The 15,109-nt window shown below is 38.9% G+C and overlaps 2 protein-coding genes across 8 annotated transcripts in view; both read right to left on the bottom strand.

Annotated features, from left to right (window-relative positions):
* Positions 1 to 101: 101 nt before the first annotated feature.
* Positions 102 to 2,868, bottom strand: cd79a (CD79a molecule, immunoglobulin-associated alpha). Its single transcript, XM_085471794.1, has 5 exons — positions 2,661 to 2,868; positions 1,879 to 2,202; positions 1,135 to 1,250; positions 851 to 913; positions 102 to 691 (listed from the first exon to the last, which is right to left on the bottom strand). Exons 1-5 carry the CDS (start codon positions 2,698 to 2,700, stop codon positions 566 to 568), a joined length of 669 nt encoding a protein of 222 aa, XP_085327920.1. The 5' UTR covers positions 2,701 to 2,868; the 3' UTR covers positions 102 to 565.
* Positions 2,869 to 4,359: 1,491 nt separating this feature from the next.
* The window catches only part of arhgef1 (Rho guanine nucleotide exchange factor (GEF) 1), a 41,322-nt gene continuing 30,572 nt past the window's right edge, over positions 4,360 to 15,109 (bottom strand). For all 7 annotated transcript variants that reach the window (XM_085471787.1, XM_085471786.1, XM_085471790.1 and 4 more), the window contains 12 exons: positions 12,990 to 13,090; positions 12,736 to 12,810; positions 12,545 to 12,620; positions 12,019 to 12,186; positions 11,843 to 11,930; positions 11,628 to 11,750; positions 9,790 to 9,842; positions 9,554 to 9,697; positions 9,305 to 9,430; positions 8,481 to 8,662; positions 7,937 to 8,041; positions 4,360 to 7,445 (listed from right to left, as the gene is read on the bottom strand). In XM_085471787.1, the coding sequence (XP_085327913.1) occupies positions 7,970 to 8,041; positions 8,481 to 8,662; positions 9,305 to 9,430; positions 9,554 to 9,697; positions 9,790 to 9,842; positions 11,628 to 11,750; positions 11,843 to 11,930; positions 12,019 to 12,186; positions 12,545 to 12,620; positions 12,736 to 12,810; positions 12,990 to 13,090 (1,208 nt within the window). In that variant the 3' untranslated portion in view covers positions 4,360 to 7,445; positions 7,937 to 7,969. The remainder of the gene's footprint in view (positions 7,446 to 7,936; positions 8,042 to 8,480; positions 8,663 to 9,304; positions 9,431 to 9,553; positions 9,698 to 9,789; positions 9,843 to 11,627; positions 11,751 to 11,842; positions 11,931 to 12,018; positions 12,187 to 12,544; positions 12,621 to 12,735; positions 12,811 to 12,989; positions 13,091 to 15,109) is intronic.

Raw genomic sequence — 15,109 nt, 5'->3', positions numbered from 1 at the left:
ACTCTCTTTATTGTGCAACCCCCTAAAAGAAACAATCCTATCCTATTCACTGCACACAAAGGGCAATTGTATTACTCAGACAATTTACAGAGAGATTTGATGGATTTTTTAAATATTATTTTATTATTACAGCACTCACAGAAATAGCAAAAAACACATAATTGTAGCAGATGCACGTCAATGAATATTTAAAAAGCCGACAACGCAACCTGGGGTACATACGTAACCAGTCTGACCCGTCATTTTTTTTCTGGAATCTGTGTGCAAAATTAGAATAAAAAAGCTAAAGCAAAAAAACCTACATATATTTAAAAATGTAAAGGAGTATATTTAAAAACATCATAAAAAAACTGAAAAAAAGTTTATAGTTGATATGTTGATAAGGAAGTATTTCTAAAATCCTGGTTGCAGACCAGTGGATATTGTGTTATGATTGTTTTGACAAATACAGATAAAATCTTAAAAAATAAAAAACTTCAGAGAACAAAACTCTGAAATCAGAGCGTGTTGTAAGAAGCCTGCTATTTACATGTAACACTCGTAACTGTCTGTTATTCACTTTGTTTTATGGTTTCTCCAGCTGGATTTCTTCCTCTTCTTCCTTAATGTTGCCCACATCCTGGTACGGGCCCTGTGCTTGGGAGCGTTCAATCTGATCGTATGTTGCACAACAGTCATCCAGATTTAGCCCCTGGTTTTTGAGAAAATGCAAAAAGGAAATCATGCAAAGGCTATTATCAGTGAAAGATATACACATCAACAACAACTAGAAATGGTGTTCATTTCTTAGCTCCTGCTTTCCTGCTTTGCCTTGTGTAATGGAAAGAGATTGAGAATATGTAATGTTGACCTGATATATATTTTCCTCTTCTTTCTTTGCTTTCTTTTTCTCCAGTTCATTAAGCTTCTTTGACTGTAGGGCAAACCAAAAGTAATAAATCAGTCAAATGTTGCAAATTCCCATTGTTGACGGAGAAGGAAGAAAAACAAATCCATGCCAGAGTCGCACAGCTCTGCCATTACTTTTAAATGCATGAATAATAAAGTAAAAGTAATGCTCTTTTGGGAAAATGCTTGAAATTAAGCATAGCTTCAACAGTAGTGCTGCTGATCATTGTATAATAATGCAACGACCTTGAACAGAAGAATGGCAGAAGGCAGCATCACACACAGTAACAGTAAGAATCCCTCAGCTATCAGGATCTTGTTTTTGGTGGTTTCTCTCAGGTTTATGGTCTTCTCCATTGGCTCTAGGAATGCAGAAAGGGTTCAGAGGTCAAACAAACAAATTAGCAGTTGCACGTATTGGTTTTTAAACACGAGTTATCTTTTTCTGCTTTAAGTGTGAACACGTGAATGCTGCGTATTTGTTAGCCTGCACATGAAAACGCAGGCTAACAAAATAATTACTCAAAAGCCTTACTGGGAGATTTATTATGACACTGATAGTTTTGTTATATAACGGTTAAATTTAGCATAAGGATCACAGTTAAACATACAATTGGTGGTACTGTTAAGTCACGTTAACAATGCAGGTTATCGCACACATAATCCCTCAGATTGGCAGTTTTATGTTTCCTCATCTACCATCTGGTTTTAATGAGATTAGAGTGTGAAGTGGCCTTTCAGTGTGACTAATGCCTTTGCACATTGACTGAAATTTAATTCTAAATTTGGTGCTATTTAAAGTGAATGAATGGTGCAGCATACTGCAATGCAACAATCCTGAAGATGTAAAGATTAAATAAATTGAATATATGTGGATGCTGCCACTTTCACAGCTTTTGGGCAGATTAACAATAACAGGATTTATGGTTTATGAAGTAGTGACACCCCGCCCCAACAACAACACATGCACACACACACACACACACTCACTGTAGACACGCAGGTAGGTTCCATGTGTGTAATATGTGTTGCCACTATCATTCAGCAGACAATGGTAAAATCCAAGGTTCTCCAGCTTTACTTCAGGGAAGTTCAGTTGGGCACAATATATTTTTTCAGATTTGGAATCTTTCTGTGATTCAGCTGTTTTATCTAACAACATCTGCTGAGTTTTGTTATAATAGTGGATCCAGTGGACATTCACTCTCCCCGACGGTGATTTATAGCAGCATTCCAGTGAAGCATTTTCAGAGACTGGCACACTCAGTGAGGGTCTGTCTGGTTCTAAAATCAGCTCACCCCAAGCAAAACCCACTGTTGAAGAAAGCGCATGTTAAGACAGGTTATGTTGTAGGATTTGTTATTGAGGTCTCCGATTATTTAATGATGACTGCATATAATTTCACAACCCATATTCAAAACTGACAAAGTATTAAAATATGCTTTAAAAATGCCAAATGATCTATAATTGTATAGCATAAGTAACCAGAACGACTGAAGCAAAAATGTCATCATGATAGCACAGCCATCTGTTTTGACAGGAAATGTGGTTCACTGAAGCAGAACTCAAAAGAGTTAAACAAAAATGAATACATAAGTACATATATACTGAACCGATATGTAGAAATATGACACGCTGAAATAATTAATCTTTCAAAAACATAACTGATATTACTGAAATCTATAATAAATGGATGATGTCAATGATTACTTCTAAATAAAACAAGTTCAAATACTTGAATGTACGGTATTAAAAATATAATCTGACTCACCCACCAAGCTGGAGAGGACAAATATTACAACCATCCCCATTTTTGTAAGCCAAAATTCAATCTAGGAATAAAAAAGGATAAAATTCTGATTAAAAAAAAAAAAATTCTACACACAGCTCTGCTTCAGTCTTCTCTTCTGCAAGATCACACTGGTGTCTTGTTTTTCAGTGGCAGGATTTATGCTTGAATAAATTTCCACCAGCCCACATTTGCTTAAGTGCTGCATCCAAATGCTTAAAAAAATAGAACTTTGTTTAAAAAAAAAAAGAAAAAAAAAGTCTGTTAAACATGCAAATAGCAACTAAATGCTGCTCTTGACTGAAAATTGCAAATATAAAAAGTGGAAATGGAACAGTTGATAGAGGGACAATGTATTGCATTTCTTCTTCTTTCTGAAAGCATTAACTCAGGAGACAAACTGTTCGAGCTTTGAAGTAAAAGTCTTACTTTTAAACAGTTCGGAGCCTTGGTCAGTCGTTTTTCTTTTCAGTGTCTTGTGTTTCCACTGGGTGAGACCATTTCAGTTTGGAGCCATGCTGTTGTTCCTCCCACTCATCACCACTCTGATTAACATTTAAATCCCTAACATTTAAACATCTACATTACCTGCTAATGATATGAATACATATCATCTCCAGTGAGCACAGGACCCACTAGAGGACATCAATGTTCCGGCCAACCTCTGAAGTCTGCTGAAGGTCATTTTGTAGTTTTCCAGCTGTTCCTCCTTGCACAAAGGAGCAGGTACCTTTTCTGCTCTCTTAAAGTAACTGCCTGTCTCTTGGAACCTTTATGCTCTTAAGACCATTACTGGAAGACACTGGAAGCTTTCTGGCAATGGCAAATATTGCTGTACTTTCCTGGAGGAGTTGGAATACCTGTGCAACCTGTTTAAGGTCCCAGTGTTGCCAAATTCTAGTAGTGACACTGCTTGTTATAGCACCTACTGGAGGGGAATAGTTGGAAGAGGTCATGTCTAGGGTGTGTTTTATTTTTTTGCAGACCTCACAGTCCTTTGTAGTCTGTTCTTGTCCTGTTTGATGGCTGATCCAAACCTTCCAGTGATATAGCTGGATTGTTACAGAGTGCACCCATCAAAACTAAAAGAATGTCAAATTTAGATTAATCAGACAAAACAAACACTTTGTCTCAAATGAGGTCAGACCCATAGGTGGAGAGTTTCTGGATCTTGTTTACCTTTCTTGTTTTATAGCGGAGCTTTGTTTAATTGGTGCATGCAGTGTCATGAACTGTGTTCCTGAACTAATGCAGTGCCTTTCACTACAGAAATCTATTGTTTCAAACAGCTTTGCCTTAATATCCATTTAATATTTTTCAGCCTTGCTCCCTGTCTATTAAAAAAACCCCTGTAAATTCTTTGCAATTCAACATTTAGAAAGAGATAGCTACTTGCATATAAAGCCATTATCTTTACCTTTTAAATACCTTTCTGGGCACAATTATTTAACTGAATATTGCAGATTAATATTATCAGCTTTGAGATTTGACACATCATTTTTTCAATTAAATATTTAGAATTTAAAGGACTGGGATTTACATGGAATCCTGATATTCTATAATTCATGTGTTTTAAAATATGCACTGTACATTTCAAAACAAATGGAGTGAAGCCCAACTATGGTTGAACCCTAAACAATTGTCATGATGTTCTCCCAACTGTAAATAAGAAAACAGAAAAAAAATTCCCCAGTTTATTGAAAAAAAAAAAAAAAAAAAAAAAGAATTAAAAAATAGAACGTACCACAAATTTGTTTAGGTATACATCATTAAAGAGCATCTTACACAATAAAAATCAAACCCAAATACACAGTATAGTTCTTGCATATACAATGTTTATAGATAAGGTGGCAAACACCAGTATGGCAAGGAGCAATGTCTATTTTGTTTTTTTAAATATACTGGGCACTGGTCGGCTGAGTTGGTAGAGGGCTTACATCCTCACTATGAGATAGAGATGGACACAAAAATAGTGCGATGAAGCCCAAATTAAATCTACATATAGAAACAACCCTCAAACCTTAAACCACCAAAATCTGAATCCTGTCATGATTTTTCTCTGCTTACTAGTCATGTTTCTCATTGAGGTACACAGCAGTGATTGTGTTCAACTAAAGAGTCTTTTATGAAGCAAACAACTTGATCGTTAGAACAAGGCACCACTCTATAAATAAAGTTTTCTATACATTTTGTATATGGAATACATGAGGAAAAGCATTTAAAGGAGAGAGCGCGAGAAGTGCCTGTAGTAGTCGTTGAGCCAGTGGAGACTGAAAGAATCAGCTGATGCTGGTGGTAGCTGGACTCCAAATGTCTACCACTGACATTGAATTTTTCTTAAAAAGCACTGTGGGTAGCCTGAGGTATAGTACCCACAGTACAGAGCTGGTTGGCACTGAATTTTTTTTTTTCAATTGATTCACAATCATCAAAATGCAAAGACAAGTTACAGGCAAGTCCTGCCTCTCTCACCATTGTGGAAAATGCATAGTAAAAAATTACAAAAGCCTCTGTGGAAAATACTCCCTCCCCAACCTACTTAAGTGACTCAATACACAAAATGTAGGATAAAACTGTGCAGTAGAAACAAGTGATTACGCAATTAAAAGGTGTGAGTGTGTTATGAAGAAGAGTGTGTAGCTAAAAAAAAAAAAAAGAGCTTAAGACACAGAGGGGAGCTATTATTTTTTTGTCTTTGTCTTTTTTTGCCTTCAAACTACATTTATATACACTTCCAAAGAACAATACGTGGAGAGAGATGCTAGAATCATATATAGTTTTTGAAGCCTATGAACACTTAAGTGATCAAAATGAGCAAACCCGGTGAGGTTCAGTAGGTTCAAAGGTGGCATTTGTTGTTGTGGCAACAACAACAATAAGAATGGATGTCAGGAAGTGCTCCTGACGTGCTTCTGTAGGAATGAGTCTACAGTTTTCCTTCCTCCAGACCTTCAGCATTTCCTTTGTGTCCTCATCTGGCTACAGTATTGCTGCTGTGTCAGTATCAGCCCCATATGTTCAGCTTAGTACCAGGGGCATGTTCGGTGCGTCTCTTAATCCTCTATAGCGCAACTTTTTCATTCAATTTTAAACTTCCCAGTCCTATAGATTGTTCATGTCTTATGACTAATCCCAAATAATCTAACGTTTTTCATCTTGGTATTTTCTTTACATTAACTTTAAAAAAAGAAAGAAGTGTTTTTATTATTCAATGTGCTTTTAAAATCCCTTCGTGTTTGGGGTGAAGAAAAGCGGCTGCTGATTCCAGACTGCATTACTGAGCCACCATTCCCGCATCAACATTTTGTGACACACTACTACACAGATGATGCACGTCACTAATAAAGCTGTTGTACAAATGAGGATCTAGCGGTTTGCTGTTACTTCTTTGGTCCTGTGTGCACAGCCCCAGTTACGCCACAGATCAGAAATTATATTACCATAGTCAACGCTCAATAAAATATCACCTTAGCTCAAATTTGCAATATACTAAATCAATCTGATCTCATAATACGTCTGAAAAGTATAACCCCAACTAAAGTGTTTTGGACGAGCATTTGGGAACCCTCTCTAAAGGTAAGTTGAAACTTCTGAAATGATATGAGCATAGTAATACTGAGCGCTATATATATTTATTTATTTAATATAGGGGCGCAAATCCCAATCTCCTACTTTCTACTCTCTCATGACCATCAAGTTAAAGGTTTCTAAAAAGCAACCCCCTTGAAACCAGTTCCCAGTTCTTTCACTTTTCTATTCCACTCTGATCTGCTTCACACACGCCAGCTTCGTTTTTGTCTGTCCTGTCCGACAGTTGCACATCACTTTTTGTTTCTGGCCTGGCATTGTATCAGCTTCACTCAGGTGAAGAAGCTCACTGACACACAAGGACTCAAGGGAATAAATAAAAGCGGTACATACAAACAAATCTCCACTATTAACAGCAAGATTACTTATACTGCCACTATTTATAAATGATTTTTATGTGACCTAATTACAGTAAGAATCATCTGAAGAAATATATCCTTAATTAAAAAAATTGTAACGCACATACACACACACTTTCTTGCATGCATCGTTTCAATAATGAGGGGTGCCTTAATAACCATACAGAATACAGAGCTAAAAGTAACAAATTTAGCAATAACTGTGTGCGTTCATCTTGTTTTGATTAAAAGTGCATCTCTGTTTTACTTTGGCATAGACTAGAAATAACACTATATATCAGTAGTAGTATTTCAATAGACCTAATGCTATATTGGCCATTTAAGGCTCTCTCTGTTACTGTACATTAGAATTTGGCATTACTGTAAATTATTTTCCATCATGCATGTTTCTGGTTTGCGTATGTGTGTTACAGCAGACTCAAATCACTATATTTTCTTAGGCAGCAACTCACTAACAGCAAAATATTGCTTCATTTCCTTTGGCACCTCTCACTAACAGCATCCTCAAACCCCAATTTAGGATTGTTTTTTTCTTTTTTGTATAGCCCTCTATCCAGCATGCACGCGCACATACACATGTTCCATTACTGAACCACTGCACTGTGCACAAAGCCCTTCCCTAAATGGCCAATTGGTAAAAGGAGAAAAAAGAAAATAAAACTTCTGATTGGCTGCAAACAGCTGACATACACACCCACACACACGCAAGAGGGGAAGAAAAAGAAATGTATCGATGGTCCGGTCATAGACGTGTGATGGTATAGGAATTTCCAGGAAAGCCTCTGAAAGTCACTCAGTCCAAACCAGAACCAGTCAAAACCTGCACAGAAAACAAAACAAACAAAAAAACAAACATTTTTTTAAATATAAATCCTGTTTTGTTTTTGTTTTTTTAAATCTAGTATTTTTGTAGACTCATTTTGATTCTTCAGACTTTACAGTCACAAAAATGCAAATGCAGCTTGAGAAGAGCTCATAAAAATGCAGCTGCTGTCATCAGTCACCTTCAAATGTTGCCATTAGCTCACGGCCAATAGTTGCAACTACCAGCAGTAAGTGGTTTTTGTTTTTGCCTTGGGCTTCACCTCTCAGGCCACGTACAAGCTGCCCCAACCTGTTTATGGATTTTTCTTGAGATATACACAGCTTAACTATAACACTGCACATATTTTTCAGGGTGAAATAAAAAGCTGTCCAAAAGCTAAACCTGATTCTTTTAACCTTGTCCATTCATGAGTGGAAATGGCTCTATACCATTAATCATAATGACAATTCAATACTTAACATGACTATCTAGTTTAGTGTTCTCACCTAATGGCCAGCAGGAGGCATTAAGGTGGGTCACTAGAAGCTGCCCCCCTCCAGTGAGAACTTGGAAAGGGCCTCCTGCAGCTTGTGGTGTTCCTCTTCTACAGTCTGCAACACACAAAATCAATATAACCTTAGGAACTGAGAACACACAAACACACACACATAATTCAACCTTCTCCTCTTAACATCCTCTCTTCGTCTCCCTCACTGCTTCTCTGACACATCCCATTGCAAGTGCTGGACATAATAGCCATTTTTAGAGAAGTCCAATTTCACAAGGCAATTTTCAGCAAAGCAATAACAGCAGCAGTTAAATGGTTTTCTATTCTCTGGTTTCTCTTTTGTGCCATTTGGCCCCATTTGTCCACAGCTCACTCCTTACTCAAGTTATCCCCACTGAAATCTTGATGCCCAGCTTTGAGTCTCTTTCTAGTCAGTTCCAATCTTTTGTTAGAGCTGACATTTCTATTTGCCCCTGTCATACGTCCTGCTCCCTGCTTACAGTTTTCTCTCAATATTCCCCTCCATCTCCCCCTCTGTTCACCTGTAGTCTCTTTAGTTGTTCCTCCAGGCTGCGTAGCCTCCTGCACACTTCCTCCTTCCTCTCCTGGGACAGCACCAGGGGCGCGCTGATGCTCTCATCGTCTCCTTTTGGGTTTTGACCTTCTTTGTCTGTACTCGTGGGGTTCGTCTCCTCAGCTACTTCGTTCGTGGTCTGACTTTCATCTGTGGATAGAAATATTTAGTTTGAAAGTGTCAAGAGTCAGCAGTCTTTAAATAATAATAAATTCTGGCCATTAATAATTAGCACTGCAAAAATCCTTTGACATTGTAAGTTCCTTGTAATACTGCATTAAATAGAATAGTACACACATACACGAAATCCTGCTTTAACGCGAGGGGATTTGCAATCCTGCTTTTAAAATGGATATACTGATATCAAATTGTGATATTAGAAATACTTTAATACTTTTGATTAATGTGTAGAATCATGTGTAAAGTCGCTAATTAAAAAAAACAAATAAATCAGGTAACACTGGGGTTTTGAGGGTGAAAAATAAGGACAAGAAACTACATGCCAGAGGTTTCAACATTAAATGCTTAATAACAATTCATCAAGAGGAGATAGGAAGCAGCTAGCCTTGCTGCATCCGCTAATGTTAACAACTCTGGAAAGTCACTGCTTAAGAAAAAAAATATTCTGGGAAGTTGTACAGATAAAACTACCAAGACTAAGCTAAGATGGCTCTATTTAGCTTACAGATATGAGTGGTATTAAGCTTCTCTTCATCTATCGCTATGAAACTATTCCTTTAAAAAAATAAGAAAAAAGAAAAGAAAAAAGAAAGACAAAAAAATAGGCCAAACCTGTTAACTGATGCTGTTCCACATCTTGCCCAGGGCCTTTTGATTGCCCTACTTCATGTTCTTCATCAGGTTGTGAGTCCTCTGATAGACTGATGCTGCCGACCAGGAGCCTTTTCAGGGACATGACTAACAGAGGAGACAGATTCATTGGCTTTATTAGGATAGGTAAGCTACTTTGAAAGAAAGTAAAGCCAAAAATATAGTAATTTATAGTTCATGAATATAAGTACAAGGAAGACCCCTATTCACCTTCATCTAATGCACTGTTAGCCACTTTCTCCTGATCATTTTTGGTGTGGCCTATCAAGTCAAACCCTTTGTCAGACAGGAAATCAATCAGCCTGTGCCTGGGATCGGTCGACTTTTTATCTTTCAAGTTGTCCTTATCTTGATCTACAGACAGAGATAAGTCTTAAATTTTGCTTATGTCTTTATGAGTGTGTAACAATGGCAAATTTGTAGGTGTGCAGTCACAACGGTCTCACCACTGCTGCTTTTCAAAGCTCCATTCTCAATCGGGCTCATAGGGGGATTCAGACTAAAAGAAAGGAGGAAAAAAAAGTAAAAACAAGGAAATTGGATTTTTTGATAAATAAACTTTGGCAATATATGAATATCTCTCACTTTTTCCAACACACACACACACACACACACACACACACACACACACACACACACACACACGTTCAGCCATCTTAGTGAGGACCTTCACTGACATAATGGTTTCCCTAGCCCCTTACCCTAACCATTAAAAATGAATGCCTAACCCTGACCCTAAACCTAACCATAACCTAATTGTAACCCTGACTCTAAAACCGCATTTTGAGGCTCAAAAAGGCCTTCAAATTTGTGCGGACCGGTGCGTGTGTCCTCACAAGTGACTGTTGGTTCTCACAAGTATTCACCTCCTACATCGTTCCCTCGCTCACCTGGAGACCGCTGGAAGCACTGTGAGAATCATGTTCTTTGATTTCTCCAGTGCCTTCAACACCATTCTTCCCTCGGTTCTAAAGGACAAGCTGGTGAACTCTGGAGTGGACCATCACCTCACTACCTGGATCCTGGACTACCTCACCGACCGACCACAGTATGTGAGGACTCAGGGCTGTGTGTCGGACAGGGTCGTCTGCAGTACGGGGGCCCCACAGGGAACGGTTCTGGCTCCGTTCCTCTTCACCATCTACACTGCAGACTTCTCCCACAATTCCACCCAGTGCTTCCTGCAGAAGTTCTCTGATGACTCTGCAATAGTCGGCCTCATCACTGATGGGGACGACAAGGAGTACAGAGGACTGACTCAAGACTTTGTGGACTGGTGCCAGCTGAACTACCTCCAGATCAACGCCAGTAAAACCAAGGAACTGGTGGTAGACTTCCGCAGGCACAAGCATTCTCCACTGCAACCACTGAACATCCAAGGTATGGACATTGAGGCTGTGGACAGCTACAGGTACCTTGGTGTTCATCTGAACAATAGACTGGACTGGACTCATAACTCAGACGCCCTCTACAGGAAAGGGCAGAGCAGGCTGTACCTGCTGCGAAGACTCGGGTCGTTTGGAGTGGAGGGCCCACTCCTGAAGAAATTCTATGACTCTGTTGTGGCTTCTGCTATCTTTTATGGCGTGGTCTGCTGGGGCGGCAGCATCTCTGCTGGGGACAGGAAGAGACTGAACAGGGTGATCCGAAGGGCCAGCTCTGTTCTAGGATGCCCTCTGGACCCAGTGGAGGTGGTGAGTGACAGGAGAACGGCGGCTAAGCTGTCATCCCTGATGGACAACATCTCCCACCCCATGCAGCAGACTGTGACAGCACTGAGCAGCTCCTTCAGTGGGAGACTGCGGCACCCACGGTGTGGGACGGAGAGATTTCGCAGGTCTTTCCTCCCCACTGCTGTCAGACTCCATAATAAAGACTTTAACTGATCAAGCACACACATCCATACATATGCAATAATACTAAGTGCAATAATCCTTTCTGTCATCGTTGTATTTTTACTCAGTTGTATATAGTATTTGTATTCTATTTTTATCTTATTGTATATTTATTTTATTTTATTCTATTCTGTACAGTTGTGTACTGTATTTATTCTTATTGTATTCTAATTTTTGCGTCATAACTTTTGCACTGTCCACTTCCTGCTGTGACAAAACAAATTTCCCATGTGTGGGACTAATAAAGGTTATCTTATCTTATCTTATAGTAGAATGCACATTTCAGTCTTCACAAAGATAGTTAGACAGGAACACACACACACACACACACACACACACACACACACACACACACACACACACACACACACACACACACACACACACACCTGATGGGACTGAAGGGAGGTCCTACAACTCCACCAACTCCAGGAGCCACCGTCGTCAACTTCTTGGTTGTGCTGCCACTCTTCTTCAGGTCATCCACTGCTTTCTTTATCACTTGAGTCCAACTAAAAATATGGAAATACGGGGGGAAAATTATCCTGCGCTTTGAAATCAAAAGGAAACATGATTTATGAATACAATTCTCTTTGGTATTTACATTTTTACTTCTCCAACAGACTGAGCCACTAGTTCATAAATCTGAGCGCCGCTTTCCCAGGTAAATATCACGTAGAAAGCCTTTCGATCTGACACAACAGGAGAAAACAGCAATTCAAAGACTTATCTTACGATTAGAGTGACTTGCAAACTACTGTACTGTGGTGCACTGCTAACCTGTGGCCACATCACGGAGAAAGACTGAGTCCAGCTTAATAATTGGGCTCAGCATCAGCTTGCCGTCCTGTGCAGCGATGTTACTCTTACTGTGGCATTTGACGACCATCTTGTCATCCTGCTTCTGGAGGAGCACCAGTAAGTCCGCAAGCAACACACATTGCACCTCTGAAGGACAGGGAACAGAAAGAGTGGGACCTTCTTGCTGCGAGGCAACAGGCCAACCATTATGCTGCCTATTTGATTCTCATTAACTTGCCAAATTTCGGTAATTCAACTGAAATAATGCTAAAGGGGAAGTAAATAAATCACTATGTCAGTCTGTTTCTTTGGGGTTTTTTTTGCCGATTTTGATGTTCATAAAAGAGAAGTGAAAGACATAAAATCTGTATGACGTTCTACAAAATCTTTTCTTCCTTTTAAAAATCTTTTTTAGTTTAAGTGTGAAAAGTATTACTTTGCAATATATTGAAATGTTTGACCTTGTTGCTGTGAAAGAAAGGCCTGTAATATAGCACATATTTACCAACGGCCTTTTCTTTGGTGACTTTCCATATCAGTGGGCCTTCATAAAGCATCTTCTTCTGAGTCAAGTCAATGTTCTAGTACAGACAGGAGGAGAATAACATGAATATGTTTCAACAAAATCTTGGAGGAAAAAAAAAGGAATATTGCAACACTGTGTGCAAAAGACAAGTTTAGTTGAAAGAAACCCACCCTATATTCACTATAGAGCTCATTACTGGGTTTTAGTCCTGATGTGTCTAATTTGCGCTGGTATTCCCTCAGAGTCTGGGAGCAGAGAGAATGATTGTGAGTCAGACTGTGGTCTGTTTGATAACATAGCACAGAAAAAGATGTACTCTTATAAGCAGTGAGCTAAAGAAGTCTCAAAATTCATTTACAAAACTTCAATTGGTGCCAAGTTACCACGCAGCTGTTGGCTGAGTGATGAATTGAGCATTTCTTACCAACAGGTTTTCCATCACTTTGACTTCCTCATTGACGTGGTTGAGGATCTTTCTGCAACACTCTGCACTCTTCTCAATTGCTGCCTTCTCCGTTAGATCCTCTGCAGTTAGAGAGAAATACAGAGATGAGAAAAATATGTCTTTAACAGCAAAGCCCAGACAAAAGCCATAAATCAAGAGTGTAACAAAACACTAACAAAAAATAAACAAACAAACAAACAAAAAAAAAACCCACACCAAAACTTTCCATTGGTCCTCCTCGTGGTACCAACTTTCTGGTCACAGAGTCAAAGTACTCAAGAAGTGTTATGTTATAGTTCATACATCAACACCTGCAGAAGGGGGATATACTTTGAAGCAAGAGATGACAGCTATCATAAGGGCAATTAGTAACTTTCTTTGTTAACTCTGGCTTTCTTCCTTAGCTTTTGGGGATACTCTACGATACTCTTGGGGGCACCCAATCAGGGTGCTGCCTATTTCAGTGAGTTGTTTTGATGGAGGCATTGAAGAATATAAAAGATTTACTGCAATAGAACTCTGTGCTGATCCTTCAAACGAAGGAAGACAGGAATCCTGCTGAAACCTCTTTAGGCTGTAAATTCTCAAGATATGTTTATTTTACTTTAATGTCCCTTAAAGAACATCACAGTTCTATGCATTTTTAATTCTCTGTGTCACAGATTTAACAAGTTGCTGTAAATACTCTTGAGTTGTGCATTCAGAGATGCTCTTTTGCATATCTTGATCGTAAAATGATTATTTTGGCTACTTTTCTATCAGCTTACAGCAGTCTGGCCGTTCTCCAATGACCTCTGGGTGTTAGGGCTGTGCGATATGACCAAAATCTCATATCCCGATATAGGAATTCTATCGTCCCGATAACGATATAAATTACAAAAATGTAAACTGTAAATTCTGTGAATCTCGGGCAGCTCGACTTGCGGGAAGTGTTTCCAGCTGCGCGTCATGTAGCTGGAGTCGAGTGTTTTAACCGATGCATGAAACGATACATTTTTAGTCATAAGTTGTAACGACTGCCGTTTCCTTTGTGAGTATTTAATACACAGCGTGCTGCGGGGAAAAGCCTGTTCTAACATTTGAGTCTAAGGTTTATTTTTTAGCACCTGGCTGCTCTTTTTTATTTCTCATCCGTAAATAATCTGGTCTTTCACGTGATTCGGTTTATTTTGAAAAGTCTCAACAGGATCTTGAGCTTTATTGTGAAAGGTTTATGTGAAACATGGTGTTACTGTTGTTGTTGCTAACCACAACGCATAAAAACAGGCGCTTGCCCGTCCGTAGTGTGGTTATATTAAATATAAGAGAAAGAGAGAACTTCAAGAAATTAATATAGCCACTACAGTGACCATCAAAACGATGAAAGAGAGGGATGATCTGATATCCTCGTGTTGGTGTTGTTCCCAGACCATCATTCTGATTGGTCACTTGCAATGTTGATCCTGGAACAACATTTTCATGATGGTCTGGGAACAACACCAACACGAGGATATCAGATCAACCGAAAAAATATTGCCGTAAACAGTTTATTTTGCGACACCACGAAACAAACGATAGCGTAAAATGAAACAATAGACGTTTTTACATCGTCATCCGATATATATCGTTATATCGAACAGCCCTATCTGGCGTCAACCAGGCATTTTTGCTTAGAGAACAACCACTCAATGAATATTTCTCTCTTTTTTGGACCAGTCTGTAAACCCAAGAGATGGCTGGGCAGGAAAATCACAGTAGAGCAGCAGTTTCTGAAATGCTCAGACAACCTCATCTGGCACCAAAAATCATGCCAGATTCAAAGTCATTTAAACCACCTTCCTTCACCATTCTCTTCCTTGGCTGGTTATGTATATAACAAACAGAGCATTATATAAAGCAAGTGAGAGAGAAAGAGATTCTGAGCAGGAGGGAAATTCTTATGGATCATGCACGTGCACGTTCATGTATCACACCACAAACATCTATCATAATCATTGGTGATGGTGGTACTTCCGATTACATTTTCAAACCCAGATATACAGCATTATATAGCTGAGTAATATGATGATACACAGTGTAATAAAAATGCATTTGACTATCTTATATATCAGGAAAGAATA

The sequence above is a fragment of the Copadichromis virginalis genome, linkage group LG11, assembly GCF_057382275.1.
Source record: "Copadichromis virginalis isolate Kocher_CV1m ecotype Utaka linkage group LG11, C_Virginalis_male_GT1.1, whole genome shotgun sequence".
Taxonomy (NCBI): Eukaryota; Metazoa; Chordata; class Actinopteri; order Cichliformes; family Cichlidae; genus Copadichromis; species Copadichromis virginalis.
Note: the sequence above shows the minus strand (reverse complement) of the source record. Positions and strands in the feature narration are given on the sequence as shown.